The sequence below is a fragment of the Heterodontus francisci genome, chromosome 11, assembly GCF_036365525.1.
Source record: "Heterodontus francisci isolate sHetFra1 chromosome 11, sHetFra1.hap1, whole genome shotgun sequence".
Classification (NCBI taxonomy): Eukaryota; Metazoa; Chordata; class Chondrichthyes; order Heterodontiformes; family Heterodontidae; genus Heterodontus; species Heterodontus francisci.
In genome coordinates, this window is record NC_090381.1 from 96,631,688 (window position 1) to 96,658,585 (window position 26,898).

Sequence of the window (26,898 nt, forward strand, 5' to 3'; positions counted from 1 at the left end):
TAACAGCACTCCCTTTGATGGAAGTCCTGATACGGGGCAGTCTATTAAAGGACAGGCTGAAGACCACGCCTCAGTAACAGCACAGATTTACAGGAAGAGGTCACTGACCAAATTAATGAAGCCCTTTATACCTTGCTGAAAATTAAAAATACAATTACATTTCACCAAACTACACTCTCACTCGGGGAATGCAGTAGCAAAAGGGGAAGCAGAATAAAATACCAAGGGAAATGGAATACATATTAACAGCTTATTAGAACCAGACTGGACTTCTATTTACTTGTTGATATTAGGAGGAAGGCACAGGCTGTAAATGACATCCTCACTTTTACATAAGTTTTGCACAATTGAAGGATTACACCTGAACTGTTAATCTGACTGCTCTCTTTACAGATGCCGACTACCTTTTTGTATATCTCCAGCATTTTCTCTTTCTTCAGATTTCTAGCATTTGCAGTTTTTTGCTTCTAATTTCACTAAGCAGAAAATTCCCATCTGGGTCCCCTGTAGGTTGATGGCCTGATTTCCTGCAAGGCAAGTATTCAGTCTCAGGCCATGCCATTACAAGGGAAGGTTTGACACTTCCTCAGTGGGGAACAGGGGAAAATCTACTGAGGACAAACCACTGAACTAACAGCTCCACATCAGCACTGCAATAAGCACAGGAGAAAATCATCAGACTACACTCTCATGTGGGAAATGGGGAATCAAAAGGGCAATAAATTATATTAAAATGTGGAGAACCAAAATTAGACTTCAGCAACGTTACTTTAAAAAAACTGGATTTCTATTTCCTTGCTCAGTATTCTGGGTCTGTTTTGTTTGTACAAGTTCAATAAACATTGAAGATGCTCAGGAGCAGGTATGTGTACACTGTAAAGGAGATACATAGCAGAAGGAGGGAACTGCTGATACCATTAGTTAAACAAGAACTGGAAACCAGACATCTTTTACAACCAGCCTGAAAACCCAGATGAAGCTAGTTTGACAGCTATTGGGAATGGCAGTTGTAATTGTGCAGAAGAGTTCATATCAGGGGATTAATAGTGCTTATTAAATGTCTAGAGTTTCAGATGAAAGAAAAATCAATTGTTTTCCAAATAGCGGTTTTAGTACAATTCTCTACAAGCTGTTCAGTAATGATTGCAACAGTGACAGGACTCAGGCCCTATATTTTTCACTGGGATGCTTCATGTGCAGTTGAATAACTCATTCCAGACCATGGAGAAAATGAGAGACTTCAGTGAAGATACTAATAACCTCCAAGCAAGAAGTATATTTCACTCTCGCTAGTTGTACCTTCTCCCTGTTCGTATTAAAAAGAACTGAGTTTCTACATAATCAGCAATTTGAATAGTTTCAGTGCAGAAACCCTGTTTTTTGTCATAAGCACTGACATTCCCTGTGTGTAGCAAATGTGAAATGAGTTTGGGAAGTCTAAATCCAGTTCCTAGTGCGCCTCAGCCGACAGTATAAACCTGCCCCTAATTGGAACATGAACAACTGATCATCTCACTCAGAGGTCACAGGGCGGCTGGTGTGGCAAACAGAAAAAACATCCCCACTGCAGCTTGGATGGCTATTCCTAGGTTGGAACCGAGGTGTACTGTTGGGGCAGAGTAAAGGGAGTGTTATTCTTGCCATAGCTGACTTGGAGTGTTTGATGCTGGCACTGGCCGTTTGATATGGGAGAAGGTCAATTCCCCAGCATTAATAACTGCTTTAAAAGCAAAATACTGAGGATGCTGGAAATCCGAAATAAAAACAGAAAGTGCTGGAAATACTCAGCAGGTCTGGCAGCATCTTTGTTCTGATGAAGGGTCATTGACCTGAAACGTTAACTCTGCTTCTCTCTCCACAGATGCTGCCAGACCTGCTGAGTATTTCCAGCACTTTCTGTTTTTATTAATAACTGCTACCTTGATGAATACAAAACCTTTGTTATCTTCATTAAAATAAAACAAAGTAATGCATTTGATTGGTATTTCCCCTCCTTTGTAATCTCAGTCAGTGTATCCTCACTATCCTCATCTCTGGTATCCTCCAAGGATCTATCCTTGGCCCCCTACTATTTCTCATCCACGGGCTGCCCTTCAGTGACATCACCTGAAAATACAGCATCAGTTTCCACGTGTACTCTGATGACACCCAGCTCTACCTCACCACTGACTCTCTTGACCCCTCCACTATCTCTAAATTGGCAGACTGCTTGTCCAACATCAGTACCAGATGAGCAGAAATTTCCTCCAACTAAATATTGGGAAGACCAAACCCATTGTCTTTGGTCCCTGCCACAAATTCCATTCCCCAACTACCAACTCTTGAGGTCATCCAAAACCCATGTGCTAACTTGAGCCAAGTTCCATTCACCCATCACCCCTGTGCTCAATGACCTACCCAGTGTCTCCTGCTTAAGTAATGCCTCACTTTTGAAATTTTCATCCTTGTTTTCAAATCCCTCCATGGCTTCACCCCTCCTGAACTCTGTAATTTCCTCCAGCCCTACAACCCTCCGAGATATCTCCACTCCAATTCTGGCTTCTTGAGCATCCCTGATTTTAATCGCTCCACCATTACATACGAATTAGGATCAGGAGTAGGCCACTCGGCCCTTTGAGCCTGCTCCGCCATTCATTAAGTTCATGGCTGAACTGATTACTCCACATTTCCACCTACCCCTGATAACCTTCCACCCCCTTGCTAATCAAGAATCCATCTACCACTGCCTTTAAAATATTCAAAGACTTAGCTTCCACCAACTTTTGAGGAAGAGAATTCCAAAGACTCACCCTCTGAGAGAAAATATTTCTCCTCATCTCTGTCTTAAATGGGTGACTCCTTATTTTTAAACAGCGACCCCTAGTTCTAGATTCTCCCACGAAGGGAAACATCCTTTCCACATCCACCCTGTCAAGACCCCTCAGGATCTTATATGCTTCAATCAAGTCGCCTCTTACTCTTCCAAATTCCAGTGGATACAAGCCTAGTCTGTCCAATCCTTCCTCATAAAACAACCTGCCCATTCCAGGTATTAGTCTAATAAATCTTCGCTGTACTGCCTCCAACGCATTTACATCCTTCCTTAAATAAGGAGACCAGTACTGGACACAATACTCCAGATACAGTCTCACCAATGCCCTGTATAGCTGAAGCATAACCTCCCTACTTTTGTATTCAATTCTCCTCGCGATAAACGATAACATTCTACTAGCTTTCCTAATTGTGTGCTGTAACCTTTTGTGATTCATGCACTGGAACACCCAGGTCCCTCTGTATCTCAGAGCTCTGCAATCTCTCACCATTCGGATAATATGCTTCTTTATTTTTCTTCCTGCCAAAATGGACAATTAGTAGCCTCGCCTTCAATTGCCAAGGCCCTAAGCTCTGAAATTCCCTCCTTAAATCTCTCTGCCTCTCTTTTCTCTTTTGTCATGCACGGAAGGAGCTGTGATGAAAGCAACAATGAAACGGAAGAATTATGAATTTAAAAAGTCAACAGTTAAACAAAACCACAAGAACATGGACACTTGTACAACAGTCAAAATGGAGTAGTGGTCACATGACTCTTCCTGTACTGAAAATCACCAAACCTGTCTGAAAAGATGGAACTCATTAAAACCATCTGAAATAGCTCTGGGGAGAATCCCTTTGAAATTGAAAAGAGCACTATTACATGTTAAGGATTCTTATAGACATGAATGAACTAACAAAGCATTCTGGAGACAAAAGGACTCGCAGCTCAAACCAAAATTGAATAGGCATGAAATAGCATCATGTTAACAGAATGGTTCCCATTCAGACATGAATCGATAGTCCAGTCTGTGGTCACACCAGGGGAGAGGGCCATTTGTCTCCTAACAGAAACTCAAATGTGATGGGGTTTTTTAACCTTAAAAAAGTAACCCTCTGGAGAGAGAGGAGAGATCAAGCCAACACCTTCAGAGAGTAGTCTAGTAAGAGGCTGTGCAAGAGATCCAGCCATGCAAGAAGAACCCTGCTGAACAATAATTGAATGACCACCACAGCAGAGACATCACAAAGTGACTTTAGGACTCACCATCTATGAAGTTAATAAAATCCACACCACCAGCTTTGTGCTGAGTGGTAACCACTAGAACTCTGCAACACCTCAACAAGTTCAAGACTAAAAACACCCAAGCCTGCACCTTTGAAAAAGACTGTCCTCCTGAGAAGATTCAACAGGTTTACTGTAAACAATGAACACTTATCTCACTTTGAACTTTAAACTACTTACCCTTTTCTCTGTATCTATCCATTCTTGTATATGTGTGTGTGAGTGAATGTGTGCATGGGTGAGGTTGCGACCATTTTGGAAATTGTGTAATAATGAACAGTTATCTGTGTTTTTTAACTAACAAGAAAACCTGTCCTTTATCTGTTTGTTTGACTTGAAAGACACTCAGGGGCAAACACAACATTTTAACAAAACACGATTGCAGTCAGTTGGGATGTAAACAGTGGGCACCACCCATGCCCCTTTCCAACTGTCCATAACATCTTTAATACACTTCCTAAAACCTACTTCTTTGGCCACAGTTTTGGTCATTTACTCAAACTTTGTCTGATGACGCTCGTGTGAAGTGTCTTGACTCATTTTACTACTTTTAATTGCACTGTATAAATACAAATTGTTGTTGATAGGCAGATGAATGCAGGCTTTTGCCATTGATACTCTCTGGTCAATCAGGAGAGGGTATTGATGTTTGCCCCCAGCTCATTTTCCATCCTATCCATCACCCTAGGCGCACTGCTCAGAGTACTGTTCTGATGACTGGCAGCATGGAAGGAGATGACACAATAGTGTGAATGCCAGGATTTAAAACCATGAAGATTTAGACCGGTATCCCTTTGTGAATAGGTAAATAATTTGCAGGAGCCAATTTGCAAGCAGCAAGGTCACAAAAACAGCATTGTAATAATGACCAGGTAACCTGATATTGGTCGAGGGATAAACATTGGCCAGGACAATAGTGTCATAGGATTTTTTACGTCCACCTGAGAGGGCAGACAGAGCCTTGATTTAACAGCTCAGCCACCATCAGTGCAGCACTCCCTCGCTACTGCACTGGAGTGTCAGCCAGGACTATGTGGCCATGTCTCTGAGAGAGATTGATCCCACAATCTTGTCACTCAGAGTTGAGAACTATCAACTGAACCATGGCTGATCATAGCCACGGTTAGAGTACAATGTGGAGACTTGGCTGTCCCATTGTTGAAATGACATTCAAGTCACCAAAGTTTAAATCTGTGTTCTTCAGTCATTTAGGAAAGTTCACTAATGCACTACTTCATCCTTAAACTCCAAGACACAAACATGGTCATTTTGTGCCTTGGACTCGCAATGCAACCAGTCACTGTGCAGTTGGTTCCAGGCAGACTGCAAAACCTGAAAATGATAGTCTCTAAGCCTTTTAACAACCATGATTATATGGTCCATTGTACCTCATTGAGACAAATAGGTCCCATTTATACTACAGATTGCATTCTATTCAGAAGGGGGATGATCTGAACACATTACCATCTGCCAGGATTCACACACGCATCTGTCTAAATTCAAGTCCAAGCGACAGGTGTTTGTTAAGTTAGCTCCCAACTCATAAGCCGCTATTCGATCCGCTGTTCATTGTTTCCCTCAGTTAGTCCCAGCAGGTACTCTGGCAACAGTTATAAAATCCTATGCTGCTCAAATCTGCACTGTTAATGTTGAAAAGTTAAGATTTCAAGTTTTGGATGCTCATCAAGCAGGCTTCTTGTGGTAACTAATGTTTGCTGTCGGGGTTCTGGCTGCTTATTGGATAAGGGGAACATTTATTTTTTCATAAACGTTTTTCCATTTTCTACTAAATAAACACAGTATGCCAGACATGAAAGTATGCTGATTAGTAGATTGGCTGATACATAGCAGCTGCATTTTAATGTGGGCAAATGGGAGGTTATATATTGTGGGAGAGTATTTAAATGCTCCGACTGTGAAAAGAGCTTTTTGCTTCCATGGTCAAAGGCAAATGATGTTAAGGCCCTGATGAATCGAGTGACTCTGTCAAATATTTTTGCTAGCTTTGAGCTTCCTGACTACAAAACCTCCCGTTCTAATACCCAGCTACTCACTTCCCTTCTGCTGGTGCCACTTAAATATGGGAGGAAAAACAGTCAACAGGAGTACGCATTCAACGCAAAAGCACTGAAGTGACTGAAGTCTACTCAAGAATGCATACCATTTTGGACATAGCAGCATTGCATGCCTTGTGTGTTTTGAAAACATCTGCCTTGATGGAAACTTCACATTAAGATCTACGGTATTACCTCCATCCTACCAAATAAATGCACATTTCTGTATCTGTGCTGACACATTCTCACTGACTTCTTTGGAAAGCACAGATCCAGACTCTCTGTCTGAGAGTGGGAAGGTTCATGATAGGTTTAGAGGCTGAAGAAGCTGTCAGGTTGGCATGTATGGTAAATAAAGCACAGGGTAGGAAATAGGGTGCATGGAAAGGCTGGAGACAGTTAACTTTCTGCCCCGAATGCCTGTTGGGTGCTAAATGAATGGGACCAAATGAATTAAATTGACAAATACGTAGTAAGGATGAGAAGGGAGAAAAGCAGTAGGTTTATCAACTGTTTGAACTGTTGATCACTGCAGAAGAGCCCAGGAGATCATGACAGGAGTCCAGCATCAAATCAATCAGTCCAACCAAACAAAAACATGCACACAAGGCCAAATTTAATTTTGGCTAACAGGATTTGACCCTTATATCTTCATGAGCCCTACAAGCAGATTCTATTCTGGTAGACACCAGCAACTTGTATCATATAACACTTATAATGCAGAAAGACATCCCAAGGCACTTCACAGAAGCATTACCAGACAAGATATAGACTGGAGTTCCGAGGAAGGGTCACTGACCCAAAACATTAACTCTGCTTCTCTTTTCACAGATGCTGCCAGACCTGCTGAGTGGTTCCAGCATTTCTTGTTTTTATTTCAGATTTCCAGCATCCGCAGTATTTTGCTTTTAAGATATAGACTGGAATATTCACAGCAAGACATCACCAACCAGGTAGAATTGACTTACCTGAAAACATCATCATGTGCTGGAAGTTCCATGGGATTTTTCTTTTACGCCGCAGGTTGAGCAGGAAGGATAGAGGATATATATTACAAGCTCGAGCCACAAAGATGGCAACCTGTTGATGTACTCATAAGGAACATAACAAACATATGAGCTGATACATGTTTACCTCCCAGTATTTCCCTTTTAGGTTGCCCTGTGTGTTGGTTAATAACCATTGCACATCTCATTGTACCAAGAGACTTCTTTATATAAATGGAAGTTGTTGTTTTTGAAACAAGGGACTGGACTTTTGGGCAAGAGCTAAAATCGTCCCACCAGCTGGCGTACCGGTTCCCTGGCTCCATCATGCCTCCGGGCCATTTGTATGGAGGCCGGATCAGGGGCCAGCAGAGCTACTCATCCGCACACAGGGGCTGGCCAATCAGGTTCATTATGAGCCTGAGGCCAATTAAAGGAGGCCCACTGGAATTTTCCAGTGAGCCTCCAGGTTCCTTCAGGTGGCAGGGGCCAGTTCGGATGCCTGGAGGTGGGCACCCAGTCAGGCCAGGGGGGCGGGCAGTGCTCCACTCAGGCCTAGAGGCCCTCCCTGCCTGCCCGGGCGCAGGAGCAGCTACAGGCTGTCCTGTAGAGGGACTCTCCTCCACCCCCACTGCCCTCACACCCACAGTGCTGGCCTGGCTGCAGAATCTATTTTTAAATTAAAGATTTAAACAAGTTGGAGAGAGGGCGCCTCCATCTTGAAGAACCCTCTCTCTTACTTACCTTTCTTTACAGCCTGCTGCTCCTTTCAAGCTAGAAGGCCTCTGATTGACCCTCCAGCTTACAGAGCCTGGCTGCCATCTTTAATTGGACACAGAACCTGCCCTCTGGCTATTAACTGGCCGCCCTGGGTGAAATCACAGATGAGTGACTGTTTCCCTTCCCCCCCCACCACCCCTGGGGGTAGGTTTGGGACCCGGAAACAGTCCCGACCTCTGTTTCCCACCCCCGGAGGGAAAATCCAGTCCAAGACCGCGGAGAGGTCTGCTCAGCCTTGAGGTCATTTTAAAGAACAAGCTGGTGTAAGGGAAAACATTCTGGAGGAAGTATAAGGAACAGACACTATGGGAATCTGGAAATTTGAGAAACTGTGAAGATTAATCATAGGAAGCACCAAGAACAAGTTTTAGAATAGGAAATAAGCCATTTAATCAGAACATTGTGTCTAATTAATTGACCATGCTGCCTAAGAGAGATCACAGCTAACTGTTCTGTTTGCACACCTCCTTGACTTACTAATATTCCAAGCCTGCGGGTATTTTATTTGCCTGTCAGGTACAGCTCTTGTACTGATAGGTGTAGTCATGGAAACTGAAGCAGTGACATATAAAGATCCTTTACCTGAAATTTCTCGACCAGCTGCAAACAGAGCTTAAAATAAGTACAACATTTTATTTAGATTCAATGGCTGTTGTCCTACCTAATCAAATAGACAAGCTTTGGCCATCCAACAGTTAGGTCCTGAGGAATGCTTTAAGGGAATTAGTTCCCAGTGGGTCATTGCAAAAAAACAAATCTCCCACTTAAGTGGCTTCTACGTTACTAGAAATAAAGAGTATTACAAACTCTGGACTATGAATTTCACTAGTATACTATTCCAAATAAAATAAAACTTAAAATATTCATAATAATAAAAGCAAAATACTGCAGATGCTGGAAATCTGAAATAAAAACAGAAAATGCTGGAAATACTCAGCAGGTCTGGCAGCATCCATGGAGAGAGAAACAGAGTTAATGACACAGAGCTGAAACATTAACTCTGTTTCTCTTTCCACAGATGCTGCCAGACCTGCTGAGTATTTGTTCAGTCTTTCATGGAATGTGGGCATCACTGGCAAGGGCAGAATTTGTTGCCCATCCCTAATCACCTGTAAACTGAGTGGCTTGCTAGGCCATTTCAGAGGGCAGTTAAGAGTCAACCACATTGCTGCGGTTCTGGAGTCACATGTCGGCCAGACCAGGTAAGGACGGCAGATTTCCTTCCCTAAAGGACATTAGTGAACCAGATGGGTTTTTATGACAATTGATGATAGTTTCATCGCACCATTACTGAGACTAGCTTACAATACTAGATTTTTAAATTAATTAACTGAATTTAAATTCCACCAGCTGCCATGGTGGAATTTGAACCCATGTTCTCAGAGCATCTGGATTACTAGTTCAGTGACATTACCCACTACGCCACCGTCTCCCCCTCCAACACGTGCTGTTTTATTTTATTAAAATATTCAGCAAGGTAACTCTGAAACAGTACTTGTGACCGTACTCAGCCTTAAATTTGATATAAGTAGTTTATTGTCATATGCTTTCTTCAGAAGAAGAATGTCCCTAAGGCCCTCTATATCTCATCACAGAAGTTAGTGTCAACAGACCAATTCGGAGAAATTTCAAGGTTTGTTCCTTCATTTGATGCTACACCAGTACTGACTTTTGTTACGTTACCAGTCTGAGTATCGAGCAAAGCACAGATTCTCACAATCTGTTTAAAAATGGGCTGATTGTTCTGACAGAAATTACAGAGATTCCCTTGATTAATTATTCTATTGACAATGAAGAACAACTCCAGAGGAGAAACCTTGTAAAAGTTATCAGTTTAAAAACTGTAATTAGTTTGAAAAAAATCTTTAAAATTTCCAGGAAGTTAATTAAAACAGCCTGGTGCAAATTCCCCTGCTTCACAACCCAGATCAACCTGGAGGTAAATAGTATTGCAAATGTTTTATCTTAATGGCCAAAATTTCAAATAAAAATCTTATTCAGCAGTTGTACCTGAAATTCAACAGCAAAAGTTACCCTTCTCACAGCATTTTATACCTGTGAACTTAGATGTGCAAGTGATCCTTTAGAGTTATATATTTATAATCCAGCTATAAATTTATGTTGGACATAGATTCTGAGTTCAGGAACTGTTTACACAGGTAAGGCTGGATGCTGAAAATAACTGTCAGCTGATTAGAGTTTGACTGCAAGCTAAATCTTTCATCACCACACTACTGGCTCACCCTGTCAACTTATTCACTTTGGTCACAGCCCAAGTGGAAGTAATTCATGTTTAAAAAGGATGCGAAGAACATAAAATAATTAGGCTTGATAAAGATAATCTCAGGTTAATGTATTGCCAGCTAAGCAGATGTCTTATTTTAAAATCTTATTCCATCAAAAACACCCTACTGTTACTCTTATCCATGTAAAGCTTGATTACTTAAAAGATATCACACAATCATCAAAGTTGCTTAAAATGATTCTTAAGCAGAAACAGTTTTGTTCTTTACAAAGGCTGCTTTTGCTTAAGAACTGGAGTACAATTCTGGAACATGGGAATATTGTAATTAGTTGTTTGGTCGTACAGAACTTGAGAGTATTGCTGAAAATAGAGACATGTTGTCGAAGCTTTTCATCTTGCACTCATTAGGACAATACAAGAATACCAATGTAAGGGAAAGCAACAATTTTATACTGTATGAGAAGAGAGTACTGATTGGTTGGCAAGTGAACTCTGATTGGTAGAGGTGTTGCCATGGAGAATGCACCAGTTAATGGTGACTGACAGTTAACTGCCAAGCTTTGTTTGAAATTTAAACCATGCAGCTTTACTCTGATTGGTCAACACATTGCCCTGAGGAATGAACCAGTGAATGGCTGTCACTTATTTTGTTTAGCTGAAACAGGCGCAATGTGTGTACGTGTTCTTTCTGTCCTGATGAGTGCAAGACGAAAGGCTTCAACAACATGTCTCTATTTTCAGCAATGTTTAATTACTAGACGAAAAAGACCAAGGTCCGTCTAGTTTCCATTCTACCATCCTTGTAGTCACATGATTCAACGATAATGGAGTTGTTGAATAATCGTGGCAATCAATTCATACCAACTAGTTTATAACAAACTCAGACTTGACATAAGGATAATCCCAGTGGTGGAGAGTTTCAGAATCATAGATCTAAAGTCACCTATTCCTTCCATACATGTTACAATTACCACGGGTCATGTCTTAAACTGCTCATATGCTGCATCCCCAAATGTTAATTTCTGAAAGATATCCTTCTAACTTGCATGTGAATGATTCAATTTTACTTTCACTGTCTCCCTAGGGAGCCTGTTCTGTAAATTGACTACTCGCTCAATGAACTATTGGGGGAAATTTTTACTGCCCCCCCAAGACGGACGGGAGATGGTTAAAAATTCCAATGTGGGAAATGAGACCCGAACCTACCTCCAACCCAGTTTTAATGGAGACGGGCTGGGGAGGTGGGCAACTAACTAGCTCCCCAGAGGCAAGTCTGTCATTTAAATATTTCATTGAGGCTGCACACCTCAAATTTTAGCTCTGATTTAGATTTAATGCCTGCAACTTGGATTTCTCAGGGCTCAGGAATCCTGGCAGCCAAAGGGAACCAAGAACAGTCAGATACAACATGTAACTGATTTTCCAGCACTGCTTGTGGGCCAGGAGAAGCAGGAGTGCTTCCCACCAGCCCCCAAGCTTCCCTGTGTCCCACTGAACATGATTGGATCCCTGCGCCCCTTCCAATCCTTCCGGCACCCCAATGCATCCACGGCACTCCTAAATTATCCACTGTCCCTCACACGAGATGTGCCCCCGATCCACAATCTCTCTCCGTTTCCCTCTTTTCTGCTCACTAGCTGCGGCCTAGTGCTGCAAGCCTTTCCGCCCTATTGTCAGTCATTACCTCTCAATTTAACTGGCTGATGACCAGAAACTGAGTCAAAAAATTTAGATCAGGTCCCAGTGTTAAATTTGCCAGGATACCCAAGGTACCCGGAATTCTGGATTTCCCAGCTGCTACAAGTTCCCTCCCTCACCTTCCTTCACCAATTCCCCGTAAATATCGGGGCCATTGTTTCTGCAGATTTGTTTTGAATTTACCCATTTCAAGGATAGGCTGTGCTGTGCCTCTGCTGTTCTGAACAAGGTGAAAGAGCCTATCATGGTCTATGTTATCTAGTTCCTTTAGAATCCTAAAAACAGCAATCCTATCACTTTTCAACCTTCTACTTTTTAGTGACAGCATGCCTAAGTTGCATAACACCATTATGAGCTGATACTTTTGCAGAAGAAGACATCTTCCATCTCACTCCCCGTAGAAAATTGGCAATGATTACAGGTATCACATTCAAAAGGACCACTGGATGGCACATAAACAAGCATCTTTCAGTCAATGCAAGGCAATGACAGGTCACCAGGCACCATTTGGAATATACTTGTTTAGGTAATATGCAATTCATGTTATTCTGTCTCAGCTGTCCTCCAAATCAGAAGGTTGCGCTCAAGGCCCTATACAGGGCCTGAGGGCATAAATAGGACTAACACTACAGTGACACTGGTGTATGCCTCAGCCTCTCGCCTCTTCATACCACCATTGGCTGCTACACATTCAGACATCTTGCCCCACCCTTAAGAGTCAAGGAGTTTTTCAGTCTGACCCTAAACTCCATTTTGCCCATTCTGTTTCCTCCAACTTGGAGCTGAATTTAATTTTTGGATCTGTTTACAGTGGGGAAGGCCAGAGGTGGGTCTGGAACCCAAAAGATCATGGAGTGGGTTTGTTGTGGCTCTTTAACTCAGCCACGGTATTAGCATCCCATGTTTGGGATTCCTGACCAATCAGACCAAGTAGGTGCAATATCGATGCACACCTCACAATCCAAGCCTCAGAATTTAAAGGGACCCTAGTAAGTGGCAGAATAGATCCAGTCTACATTCTATAAGGACTTGCAGAGAAATATTGTTCCCCACAGTTGGGAGGAAGAAGCCAGCCTTTAGAAAACAGGTGTGGCTGCAGAGAAGGTAAGCAGCAGAAGTATGTTCCTTTGCTCATGGATTCAGTACCACAAGAGGTTCAGTAACCTTGTCAAGGCAGGAAAGGTGAGTGGCATGCCACATTCAAGTGCCAAGCCCCTCACTGGCTTCCCCAGTATTCTCCTGCACAGCACTCCTTAGAACGACACATTTTGCTGCTCCAGCCATTCCTCCCTCTCAAGGCACCTCCTCACATGCCAATCTGAACAGCCACCACTGATATTCATTCTCATTTACTGCCCTCTCACCCTCCACAAATGTTGTCATTCCAACTGCTCAACACATTCCATTTCTCATTCATAACCCACTTCTTTCTCTTCTTGCAGGAGACAGCTCAGAACACCAGAGAGAGGAAGAGAACTGGAGGTGACCTTCCTGTCATTGTCATCCTGACCACTGCAGAGAAGGATGCACTGGAGATCAGCTGGGTCTTGGAATGCATGGCCATTGGAGATGGCGAGATGGGGGTTTCCCAGATATCTGGTGACAGAATTAGATATCACAAAGCCACATGGCACACAACACTTAAGCTGACCTGATGTCAGCAGCCACTGAAATATGATCATCTGCACAATTATGGCTTTGAACCATTTCACCTTGTCAGTTCTAATTTATGTCTTTCATCTCCCAAAGGTCTTTCCAGCGTTCCGCAAGAGCTGGATCAGAAGGAGGACGAAGATTCCTCAGAGGAGACTGCGCACTCTGAGGAAGCACTATCACACGACTCATGTGCATTTTCCACCAGCTCAGATACACACATCATGTTTGGGCCTCCAGAGGCGGTAGCTGGGTTGTCACTTGGTAAGCTGGACATCACAAGTGAGCAGGATACAGGACACAGGAGAACATAGGACCCTCCAAGCTCTGCTCAGTTCGATGCAGATGCTGATCCTCAGGGGTCAGAGATGAAAAGAACTATCCTAGAGCAGCAGCAGAAAATGTGTAAGATTCCGTCAGCATTTCTCGAGGCTCTACACACCACTGGAGAGAGATTGGGGAAGTTTGTCTCTAGAATGAACGCCATGATATCGCAGGCCTTTGCGCTCATATCCATCTACATGGAAAAAGTGGCCACCTGCATCAGACACTGCCGGCAACCGAATGTATTCTGACCTTCAACAAAGACCTGCACACTCAGTCTGCCAGTTTAAATAGAATGGAAGAAAGCCTCTCTATGGTGATTCAGTGCTCAATGAAGTGCTGCAAAGTGTTCTGCAGCTCTTGGCTAGCAGGAAAGTGTAGATGGGCCAGGAAGAAAGAAGACATGGAAGCGTGGACTCTGCTCAAGGCGCTTCAATCTTCCCCCTTGGCCCCCTATCTGAGTCAGAGCTCTACATGCTGCCACCTGTCCCAAAGGCCAAATCTGCCCCTGCACAGTTGGGGCACTCTTTGGCGGGGCCCTCTCAGGCTCCAAAACCCACAGGGCGTCCGTCATTCAAGAGCATCAGAGCAGGGGAACGAGCTGCCTGCCTCTAGCTCTGTTGAAGGGTTAGCACCATGTATGAATCATTGGAAAGAGAAGAGAAAGACTGTAGATTCACAAGGGAAATCACTTGGGTGTTTAAAAGTGTGTGAAATTGTCACTTTCATTGTCAATGTTTATGCACCATAAACTTTATTTCAAATCTCCACTGTCCAGTCATCGCCGGTGCAGTCTTTCACCTACCCACAGGCTATCATCAGCCTTAAGGAAAATAGTATGACAAGAGTAGATGATGAGCAGTGGTGTGTCAGTAAGATAAAGGATTATTGACTGTGAGAATGCTTTGTGTTGGTGGGCGGGCGCGGGGATGGGGGGGAAGGGGGCAGGGAGTGGGGAGCAGTTGGTGTTCCATATGGCTGCACAGCCTCAGGTTAGCTGAATTGTGTGCGTGTGTGTGTTGAAGGGATATCCATCCTGGGTATCTCTGGCAGCTCGGTGAACAGCTGCAGGGATCCTGGCAACAACAGGCTCCTCCTCCTCCTACGAAGATGCAGAGTTTTCCTCACCTTCCTCCTCCTGCAGTTCCAGTCCTCTGTGCTGCATGGGGTGGCCACTGCCTGAGACCAAGAATACTGGACACCAGAGACAGAAGACCAGCAGTGTGGGGGGGAAGTGGTGTCACCGCGCACAGAGGTGATGTCATCATGGCCCTCCCATCCACAAGCCCGTAACTAAAAAATGCATCAACACCACGAGTGTTTAATGGATTACGTTCACGTGAAAAACATTGATGGGCAAAGCAAACTGAATTGCAGTGTATTCCTGGCTAGTCATTGTTTTTTAGACTTTAGGTGCACGCCTCTTTAAAAGATTCTTCTATCCTAACAGTGTACGAGATGTAAAGTTTTCCAGTACCAGATGTAAACAGACCAGCTAAAAACCAGACTGTCTGGTATAAAACCAGACAAATGACCAACCTACTGCTGTGCCATGTTGTGCAAGGCAGAGCACACCAGTATAATTCTGGATGCTCTTGCTGGTACATGCTGAAGGGTGCTCCAAGATCTGTCCAATCTTCAGCAGCCCAATGGCTTCCTCAATGACCACTCTTGTGTTCATGTGGCTTTTATTGTATCTTTCCTGTTTGTCAGTACAGGACTCCTTACAGGTGTCATCAGCCACATCCCTAGAGGGTAGCCCTTATCTCCAAGGAGCCATGAACTGACTGCTTGGAGCCTGAAGATCTGTGGGAGACTTAACTGGTGCAGAATGAAGGCATCATGGCAGCTTCCTGCGTATCTTGCACAGAAATGCATGATAATCTTTTGGTGGTTACATACATTGGAGTGGAATCTTTTCAATTGATCAATACTCCTGGATGATCTGACAGTGCCTTAATTGCCACATGGGGGTTCAATCTATGATTCCCTGTAGCTGTGGGAATTCAGCTCTTGTACTAAATCCAAGCGCCCTCTCATTCTGACTAGCCTCATCAGTAGCAAAGTGGACGTAATTGGTGACTCTGGCAAACATGGTATCAAGTCACGCTGGAGATGCACTTGTGCGCAGCTGGCTATGAAAACCTGCAGTTGTCACCAGCAGATCCCTGGAAGGAGCCAGCAGCAACCCTTGACCACCCCTAGCAATGTGTACCCCCTTGATCCAATTGAAAGGTGGTTCTGTTCCGGGAAGCTGCAAATATCAGCAATGACCTGCTGTGAAAGTCTGAGTCTCTGAGGCACTGCTGCTCAGTCACATCTCGAAAACTTATCCTCTGCCTATATACCCTGTGTTGGGGGTATCACCTTCTGTGAGCTGGAGCTCTATGTTCATCCCCTCTATCCTGTGGAGTTGTAGGTGGTTGAGAAGAAAGTAGCTGCTTCTCTTGCTGGTGTTGCTCCTGCTGGTTGTTCTGTTGCTCCTCCAGAAGTCCAAGGTAAAACTGCATAAGCTGCTCCCATGCTGCTGTGAAGATTGACAGCTGGAAAGTGCAAATCAAAGTCAAAAAAGTCTACGTTAGCAGAAATGACCTCCAAAATCTTCGATATCACCTGCAAAGCAGTGAAAGCACACACTCAGAACAAGTCCTGTGAGCAAAGCCTTTCGCTTAGGCAAAGAAGCAGCTCTCACAGCTCTGCACTTAAAGACTTTCCAACCTGGCAATTACTCAGCCCAGCCAATCCCTGCAGTGCTCTCACCTTGTTGAAGCTGGCAAGTTTCAGACAGCCCAGGAAACCCATGCGCTGGCAGCTAAAGCCAGAATCTAGGCTAAAGGTGCAGTCAATTGGCTTTTTTCATACATACATCTCAACTTCTCAGTTACTGAAGCAGTCCATGTCCATATGCAGCAAGACCTGGACAACATTCAGGCTTGGGCTGATAAGTGGCAAGTAACCGTTGCGCCACACAAGTGCCAGGCAATGACCATCTCCAACAAGAGAGAATCTAACCATCTCCCCTTGATGTTCAATGCATTACCATCATTGAGTCCCCCACTATCAACACCCTGGGGGTGACCATTGACCAGAAACTGAACTGGAGCAGAGATATAAATACTGTGGCTACAAGAGCAGGTCAGAGACTGGGAGTTCTGTGCAAGTAACCCACCTCCTGACTCCCCAAAGCCTGTCCACTTTCTACAAGGCACAAATCAGGAATGTGATGGAATATGCTCCACTTGCCTAGATGAATGCATCTCCAACACTCAGGAAGCTCGACACCATCCAAGACAAAGCAGCCCACTTGATTGGAATACCATCCGCCACCTTAAATATTCACTCCCTCCACTAGCGATGCACAGTGGCAGCAGTGTGTACCATCTACACGATGCACTGCAGCAACTACCCACATCTCCTTTGATAGCACCTTTCAAACCTGCAACCTCTACCAACTAGAAAGACAAGGGCAGCAGACACGTGGGAACATCACCATCTGCAGGTTTCCCTCCAAGCCACATACCATCCTGACTTGGAAATATATCACCGTTCCTTCACTGTCGCTGGATCAAAATCCTGGTACACCCTTCCTAATAGCACCATGAGTGTTCCTGCACCCATAGACTACAGAGGTTCAAAAAGGTGGCTCACCACCACCTTCTCAAGGGCAATTAGGGATGGGCAACAAATGCTGTCCTTAAAAAAAAACCACCAGTTCCTCGGGGGTTTCGTGCATGCTTAGAAGCACACCCCAATTAAATGCAGAAGTCACAGGCTCCTGCTAGGTTCCCGACATGTCAACATTTTTTGCTTCTTTTCTGCCTCGGTTTACATATGGCGTACTGTAAAATTCTTAATTTAGCCAAGAAAGAGACAAAATTATTGGGGGACTTGGCGGATTCCTTTTTAATCAAAAATACCCGTTTGATACACAGCCCAGAGCATATGTTTTAAAGAATAAGAAGCCAATTGAGCCAGTCATTGCCATTTCCCAGTTCTGATCTAATTACTGTTCAACTCAGCAGCGTGTGAAACAACGGAATGCTCGCTTTGTGAGAAATGCACTCACAACCCTGCAAAATTAAACACTATTATCTTACAGTTATCCAGGCTCCAATTCTGAAAGGGTAAAATTGGAAACAATCTCCGTGCCACAATGAAGCTCATAAATCAGGTCAGAGCTATGGTTTCCATGGCAATTGCAAATAGAGCAGGCCATGGATCCATAGAACGTTCTGGCACATCAGCAACTGACTTTATTATTTAATAAAAACACTCTATTTTGCTACTTTCCTTACCCAGATTGAGATCAAGCATCCAATAATATCATTCAATGATTGCCAGCTATGAGGTGAATAATAGGAGATTTTGAATGGCACTCTCTCTAATTTTCCCTCTCCCCCTGTGGAGATTTGCTTCAACTTTGTTCAACATTTACATTTGAAGTCAGGAACTCATCACGTTGAAAAGCATGATTTCAGGGGGCTGAATGGTACAAAGGGTTAAGTGAAAGCTTTTCCATCCAGCTCAGGTTGTGATATGAAAGTTTCTCCTGCTTGTTGGCTGTAAAGGTCCAAGCGAAATTGGTGCAGTGTCATCCAGGTTGTCCTGGGTAATGGCAATTTAAAGGCTGAACTGGTAATCTTACTCAGAGGACTCCAGATGCCTGTTGTGGGAAGTGGAAAATGCCACATTGGAGCTCTGACTACTTCCCTGTATCTTTCACTGCCCATGTCACTTCACCACTTCAAGCCCTCGCGCCTTCTGCAGCCATCCTTGGAAAAAACTCCCCCCACCACCAACCACATCCACACCCACCCCCCGCCCCGCCCAAGTGACTGCACTACTGAATTTAGGGCTGAGGCACACTTTTGCATACAAAGTCAGACATTTATTCTGCATCTAACTATGCCAAACATGACCTGGCCTGATATTGATGTTGGGCGCCTGAAATGAAAAATTATTCCATCTCTCTATGCTTCATCTTGAGCACAAAGTTCACAGAAAGAAAACTGTTTGCTTGCAGCCAAGAAATAAAATTCTATAGCACCCCTCGAGGTATCTTAATATGCTGAACTTCCCATCTCCTGCAGTTTTTCTACTCCCATGGCCTTGATCACTGACAATTCAGCTCTGATCACTTCCACTACTGTCCTTCACTATCCACATCCCTCCACTCCTTCAAACCTCACTTCCTTCTGTACCTGTCCTTGTTAAAAAAAAACACTCCCACCCCTCCCCCCCATTCAAACCATTTACATCAACACTTCCAACTTACTAATCGTGTAATTGTGGCCTTCTGCTCACCATGGTACTTCTGTAGTTACTGGTCTGCTCAATCAACCCCTTCTCTCTAACCTTTGATGTCCTTGTCCCCAGCAGAAGCTTCACTCCCTCCCATCACAGCCATTTCCCCCCTGCTGTGGCCCTCATCTTCACTTCCTCAAGTCCAAGGGGTGCAGACTGAGCATATCCAATACCCAATTGATTTAGCCATTGATCATCAAATCTGGCTGAACAAGCAATGCCAGGCATTACTCTCCTCTGCTAACACCACCAATTAGTCCAAAGATTAGAGAAAAGATAACCCCTGGCTTATTTTCTTCACTATCAACTATCTCCTTAAACCTCTCTCTCATGCCCCTTCTCCCACACCTCTGACAAAATGTGCGAGGAGCTCATGGGCATCCTCATTGTCTTTGAAATATCCAGTCTTGGATGAGCAACAATTTCCTCCAACTAATCACTGGTAAGACCAAAGCTATCGTCTTCAATTCCCACCACAAACTCTGCATCCTTGTCACCATATTCCATCACCCTGCCCAGTCACTGTCTCAGGTTGAACCAACTGCAACTTGCTGTCCTGTTCAGCTAAGTATTTGACCCCAAATATTTTTTGTTACAAACACCTCTCACTTCCACCTCTGTAACAGGGCCTCTGTCCCTGGTTCAGACCCTGTGTTGCTGAAACCCTCAACCAGAATTTGTCACCAAATGCTATCATGGCTGGACTCCCATCCTCCACCTCTGAAAACCTAAGCTCATCCAAAACTCTGTTGCTCATATTCTATACTGCACTAAGTCATGCTCACCCACCACTACAATTCTCACTAACCTATATTGGCCCTTGGACCCCAATACTTCCAATTTAAAATTCTCATCCTTGTATTAAACCCTATCATTGCCTCACCACTCCTATCTCTATTACCTCCTCCAGTTCTAACTCCACCAACCCCCTCCCTGCCCCAGAAACCCACATTCCTCTGATTCTGGCCTCTTGTGTATCCACCTTGCCCTTATTCCACCACTGACACTTACAGCTGCAGAGGCCACCCTAAGGGAATTGCCTCTCCAAACCCCTCCACCTCTCTTCCTTTATGTCTCGCCCTTAATCACATCTCTTTAATCAAACTCTTGGTTAGCCCTCCTAATATCTCCAATTTCAGCTTGCCATTCATGTTTCCCTTACACCTCCATGAAGCGTCATGGGATATATTTTCTATGTTAAAAGTGCTATACAAATGCAGTTGCTGCTACTAAACTGATTCCTAAGCACTCCTAGTTTGCCAAAGTGGTTAAAAAAAAACCTCTTCACCATTTCTCTGGAATACTAAGATATAACAAAATGTTGTTTAGTAAAAGGATACAAATGCTCCGAAAATGAAGAGGGCATTGAAGATGTGGTTCTGGTAGGTGAATATTGCAACACCCATGTAGCAGAAGATGAAGTTTTCAGCCATAAAATTCATGAATTCAAAGAGCTGGAAAATAAAATCACATTTATTTGTTTATTTTAACTTTTGGTTACTGCTCAGAAAAGCTAACAATTTTAAAGTCATTCAGAAATTTTTTTTAGGAACAGTTACACAGCATTGAACCCATTGGGCAAGTCTGTCCTTTTTTAATAGGCTTAACTCATCTACTTACTTGGTCACCGTAACCTTCTATTTATTTTCTCTCCAGGAGAATGGAATGGGATATATTATTTTGAATTGTTCTCCAGTTGCCCTTTTACCAGGGCTTTCGAATGCTGTAGTTCAGTTTTATTGAACAAGGCACAGGAGATCCTGATCCTAGACCCCTGGTAATGCTGCAGTGTAGCAAGCTTCTAGGAATGCTCTTAGTTGACTCACCCTTTCCTGACAGCAGCAACTTAGTTTCTAATTGGCATCTTCCTGTGATGATATGTTACAGGACAAAAACTCACTGGGAATAATTCTGACTTTGGGCAAAAGTGTAAAAATAAGGCAATATTGGATTTTTCTTTGTTTCATGGGATGTCGGCATCGTTGGCGAGGACAGCATTTGTTGCCCATCCCTAATTGCCCTTGAGAAGGTCGTGGTGAGCCACCTTTTTGAACCTCTGTAGCCTATCGGGTGTGGTTACACTCACGGTGCTATTAGGAAGGGAGTACCTGGATTTTGATCCAGCAACAGTGAAGGAACAGTGATATATTTCCAAGTCAGGATGGTGTGTGAATTAGAGGGGAACTTGCAGATGGTGGTGTTCCCACATGTCTGCTGCCCTTGCTGCTCCAGGTGGAAGATGTTGCGGGTTTGGAAGGTGCTGTCGAATGAGATGTGGTGAGTTGCTGCAATGCATCTTGTATATGGCACACACTGCTGCCACTGTGGGTTGGCGGTGGAGGGAGTGAATCCATCACATTCCTGACTTATGCCTTGTAAATGTTGGACAGACTTTGGAGAGTCAGGAGGTGGGTTACTCGCCGCAGAATTCCCAGCCTCTGACCTGCTCATGTAGCTACAGTATTTATGTGGCTGCTCCAGTTGTTTCTGGTCAATGGTAATCCCCAGGATGTTAATAGACTTAGTGATGGTAATGCCATTGAATGTCAAGGGGAGATGGTTAGATTCTCTCTTGTTGGATATCTTCATTACCTGGCACATGTGTGGCACGAACATTACTTGCCACTTATCAGCCCAAACCTGAATGTCGTCCAGGTCTTGTTGCATATGGACTCAAACTGCTTCAGTGTCTAAGGAGTTGCAAATGGTACTGAACATTGTACAATCCCCACTTCTGACTTTAAGACGGAGGAAAGGTCATTGATGAAGGAGCTGAGGATAGTTGGGTCTAGGACACTACCCTGAGGAATGTCTGCAGCATTTGTCCTTGTGCTGAGATGACTGGCTTCCAACAAGCACAGCAACCTTCCTTTGTGCTAGGTATGACTCCAATCAATGGAGAGTTTTACCCCCGGTTACCATTGACTTCAATTTGTCTAGGGCCCCTTGATGCCACAGTCGATCAAATGCTGCCTTGATATCCAGAGCAATCACGCTCACCTCACCTCTTGAGTTCAGCTCTTCTGTCCATGTTTGGACCAAGGCTATAATGAGGTCAGGAGCCGAGTGGCTTTGGCGGAACCCACACTGAGCATCAGTGAGCAGGTTGTTGCTGTTTAAGTGGACCTTGATAGCATTGTTGATGACACCTTCCATTACTTTGTTGATGATTTGAGAGTAGACTGATGGGGTGGTAATTGGCTGCTTTAGATTTGTTCTGTTTTTTTGTGGACAGGGCATACCTGGGGAATTCTCCACATTGTCGGGTAGATGTAAGTTTTGTAGCTGTACTGGAACAGCTTGGCCAGGGGCACGGCTAGTTCTGCAGCACATGTCTTCAGTACTACAGCCGGGATGTTGTCAGGGCCTTTTCAGTATCCAGTGTCTTGAGCCGCTTCTTGATATCACGTGGAGTGAATCGAATTGGCTGAAGACTGGCTTGGGACCTAAGGAGGAGGCCAAGATGGATCATCCACTCAGCACTTCTGATTGCAGATGGTTGTAAATGCCTCAAAGAACAAAGAACAAAGAAAATTACAGCACAGGAACAGGCCCTTCGGCCCTCCAAGCCTGCACCGATCCAGATCCTCTATCTAAACATGTCGCCTATTTTCTAAGGGTCTGTATCACTTTGCTTCCTGCCCATTCATGTATCTGTCTAGATACATCTTAAAAGACGCTATCGTCCCGTGTCTACCACCTCCGCTGGCAACGCATTCCAGACACCCACCACCCTCTGCGTAAAGAACTTCCCACGCATATCCCCCCTAAACTTTTCCCCTCTCACTTTGAACTCGTGACCCCTCGTAATTGAATCCCCCACTCTCGGAAAAAGCTTCTTGCTATCCACCCTGTCTATACCTCTCATGATTTTGTACACCTCAATCAGGTCCCCCCTCAACCTCCATCTTTCTAATGAAAACAATCCTAATCTGCTTAACCTCTCTTCATAGCTAGCGCCCTCCATACCAGGCAACATCCTGGTGAACCTCTTCTGCACCCTCTCCAAAGCATCTACATCCTTTTGGTAATGTTTAGTTTAGAGATACAGCACTGAAACAGGCCCTTCGGCCCACCGAGTCTGTGCCAACCATCAACCACCCATTTATACTAATCCTACACTGGCGACCAGAACTGCACGCAGTATTCCAAATGTGGCCGAACCAAAGTCCTATACAACTGTAACATGACTTGCCAACCCTTGTACTCAATACCCCGTCCGATGAAGGAAAGCATGCCGTATGCCTTCTTGACCACTCTATTGACCTGCGTTGCCACCTTCAGGGAACAATGGACCTGAAAACCCAAATCTCTCTGGACATCAATTTTCCCCAGGACTTTTCCATTTACTGTATAGTTCACTCTTGAATTGGATCTTCCAAAATGCATCACCTCGCATTTGCCCTGATTGAACTCCATCTGCCATTTCTCTGCCCAACTCTCCAATCTATTTATATTCTGCTGTATTCTCTGACAGTGCCCTTCACTATCTGCTACTCCACCAATCTTAGTGTCGTCTGCAAACTTGCTAATCAGACCACCTATACTTTCCTCCAAATCATTTATGTATATCACAAACAACAGTGGTCCCAGCACGGATCCCTGTGGAACACCACTGGTCACAAGTCTCCATTTTGAGAAACTCCCTTCCACTGCTACACTCTGTCTCCTGTTGCCCAGCCAGTTCTTTATTCATCTAGTTAATACACCCTGGGCCCCATGCGACTTCACTTTCTCCATCAGCCTGCCATGGGGAACCTTATCAAACGCCTTACTGAAGTCCATGTATACGACATCTACAGCCCTTCCCTCATCAATCAACTTTGTCACTTCCTCAAAGAATTCTATTAAGTTGGTAAGACATGACCTTCCCTGCACAAAACCATGTTGCCTATCACTGATAAGCCCATTTTCTTCCAAATGGGAATAGATCCTATCCCTCAGTATCTTCTCCAGCAGCTTCCCTACCACTGACGTCAGGCTCACCGGTCTATAATTACCTGGATTTTCCCTGCTACCCTTCTTAAATAAGGGGACAACATTAGCAATTCTCCAGTCCTCCGGGACCTCACCCGTGTTTAAGGATGCTGCAAAGATATCTGTTAAGGCCCCAGCTATTTCCTCTCTCGCTTCCCACAGTAACCTGGGATAGATCCCATCCGGACCTGGGGACTTGTCCACCTTAATGCCTTTTAGAATACCCAACACTTCCTCCCTCCTTATGCCGACTTGACCGAGAGTAATCAAACATCTGTCCCTAACCTCAACATCCGTCATGTTCCTCTCCTCGGTGAATACCGATGCAAAGTACTCGTTTAGAATCTCACCCATTTTCTCTGACTCCACGCATAACTTTCCTCCTTTGTCCTTGAGTGGGCCAATCCTTTCTCTAGTTACCCTCTTGCTCCTTATATATGAATAAAAGGCTTTGGGATTTTCCTTAACCCTGTTTGCTAAAGATATTTCATGACCCCTTTTAGCCCTCTTAATTCCTCGTTTCAGATTGGTCCTACATTCCCAATATTCTTTCAAAGCTTCGTCTTTCTTCAGCCTCCTAGACCTTATGTATGCTTCCTTTTTCCTCTTAGCTAGTCTCACAATTTCACCTGTCATCCGTGGTTCCCTAATCTTGCCATTTCTATCCCTCATTTTCACAGGAACATGTCTCTCCTGCACGCTAATCAACCTCTCTTTAAAAGCCTCCCACATATCAAATGTGGATTTACCTTCAAACAGCTGCTCCCAATCTACATTCCCTAGCTCCTGCCGAATTTTGGTATAGTTGGCCTTCCCCCAATTTAGCACTCTTCCTTTGGGACCACTCTCATCTTTGTCCATGAGTATTCTAAAACTTACGGAATTGTGATCACTATTCCCAAAGTAGTCCCCTACTGAAACTTCAACCACCTGGCCGGGCTCATTCCCCAACACCAGGTCCAGTATGGCCCCTTCCCGAGTTGGACTATTTACATACTGATCTAGAAAACCCTCCTGGATGCTCCTGACAAATTCTGCTCCATCTAGACCTCTAACACTAAGTGAATCCCAGTCAATGTTGGGAAAATTAAAATCTCCCATCACCACCACCCTGTTGCTCCTACATCTTTCCATAATCTGTTTACATATTTGTACCTCTATCTCACCTTTCAGCCTTTCTTTTTGAGGATAGCGATATTTGTGCAGCCTACCCCTCCATTTAGTTGTTTAATTATCATTCCTGACTGGAAGTGGATGAACTGCAGAGCTTTGATCCAATCCATTGATTGTGGGATCCAACTCTCACAATTTTCATTTCCATTGAAGTCACTATTGTTATGGACAGGGGGGAGATGTTGTGGATGGCTTCCACTTTTCACCTCTCAACTGACTGTCGACAGTATTTATAAAAATATTTGAAAAATATTGTTTTAGTCCAAGTGTGTTAGTGGTCAAATAAGCAGACAAATGACAGGTTTTCTCATAGGATTAAAATAATAATAAATTATTTTTTTAAATCCTGAAAATATTTGCAACCTCACCCACTCACACACAAGAAGAGATAGAGATTAGAGGATAGCATGCATTTGGGTCCAATTGTTGTAAAATGAAACTCTTTGAAACTTTCTTGGTTTTCTGGGAGGAATTTTTTTTTTTTTAACAGCGGTGCAGGCCTGGTGTTCCTTTTTTGGTTTACTGCAGTAATGCAGACTCCTTTGGTTAAGATTCAGTTGAAGTCGGTGGCAAGAAATCCTTTAATGATTTCTCAGGTGGGTGTGTTCAAGGTCGCCTTGCAGTCTCTGCCTCTGGTTTAACGATGTTACAGGCAGTGTCTTCTTCTTGGCTGGAATGGATCTCTCAGCTTCCTGGCTGGCTAGCTTTCTGTCTCTGTCTTTCAGAGCTCTTTTCTAAGAAAAAACTCTATCATAGATGCTCTCCCCTATAGTGTTCATACAAGGTTTTTGAACATGTGGCCATTGTTACACAATGGGGTTTGAATGTAGCTTATCTTGATAAAGTGGTGTCATGTCCCACCTATTATCTTGGCTTTGAATCTGGAGTCTCCTTATCTGCGAAGGCCTTTGTCAACCCAATTTTGGAAGACATTTAGCATTCATGGGCTGTTTAGCATTTTAATGTGCCTTCCCCAGGACTAGTCCAGATGTGATGATGGGTTTAGTCTCCAACCATCACTATGTATATTTGCAGTGCAGGAGAGGTCACCTGACTTCTTACTCCACCTTGTCTGCAGTACAAAATGTATCAATTTTTTGGAGTTTAATTCATCCGTTCATTTTTTTTATAGTTCATAATTGCTTCCAGTTTACTTTAGTTCATAACTGTTCCTTGCCTACGTGTGACACTATCAAAATAACCCCCACTGGGTGAGTATCGTACAGTGATGCCCACAATATTCATATCCATCAACTTAATCTCATACAAAACTCTGCTGTCCGTATCTTTACTTGCACTAAGTCTTGTTCAACCATTATTCCTATGCTCGCTGACCTATGTTGGTTCCTGTTTACGCAAAGCCTTGCTTTTAAAAATGTCCTCGTTTTCAAATCCCTCAATGGCCTTGCCCTTCCCTACTTCTGGAATCACCTCCAGTCCCACAAGCCTCTGAGTTATCTGTACTCCTTCAACTCTGGCCTCTTGCACATCCCCAATTTTAATCACTCCACCATTGGCAGCCAGCCAAGCCTTCAGCTGCCAAGGCCCTAAGTTCTGGAATACCCTCCCTAAACATCTCTGCCTCTCTGTGCTCCTTTAAGTTGCTCCTTAAAACCTAGCTCTTTAATC

General features: G+C 43.9%; 1 protein-coding gene and 1 long non-coding RNA gene across 4 annotated transcripts in view; one reads left to right on the forward strand and one right to left on the reverse strand.

Moving 5' to 3' along the window:
* Window positions 1-26,898, reverse strand: part of LOC137375409 (sodium/hydrogen exchanger 9-like) — a 490,009-nt gene that overhangs the window by 187,547 nt on the left and 275,564 nt on the right. For all 3 annotated transcript variants that reach the window (XM_068042592.1, XM_068042593.1, XM_068042594.1), the window contains exons 10-11: window positions 20,460-20,573; window positions 7,098-7,209 (exon numbers count right to left, since the gene is read on the reverse strand). In XM_068042592.1, the coding sequence (XP_067898693.1) occupies window positions 7,098-7,209; window positions 20,460-20,573 (226 nt within the window). The remainder of the gene's footprint in view (window positions 1-7,097; window positions 7,210-20,459; window positions 20,574-26,898) is intronic.
* The window catches only part of LOC137375410 (uncharacterized), an 88,741-nt gene that overhangs the window by 28,528 nt on the left and 33,315 nt on the right, over window positions 1-26,898 (forward strand). The window lies entirely within an intron of this gene.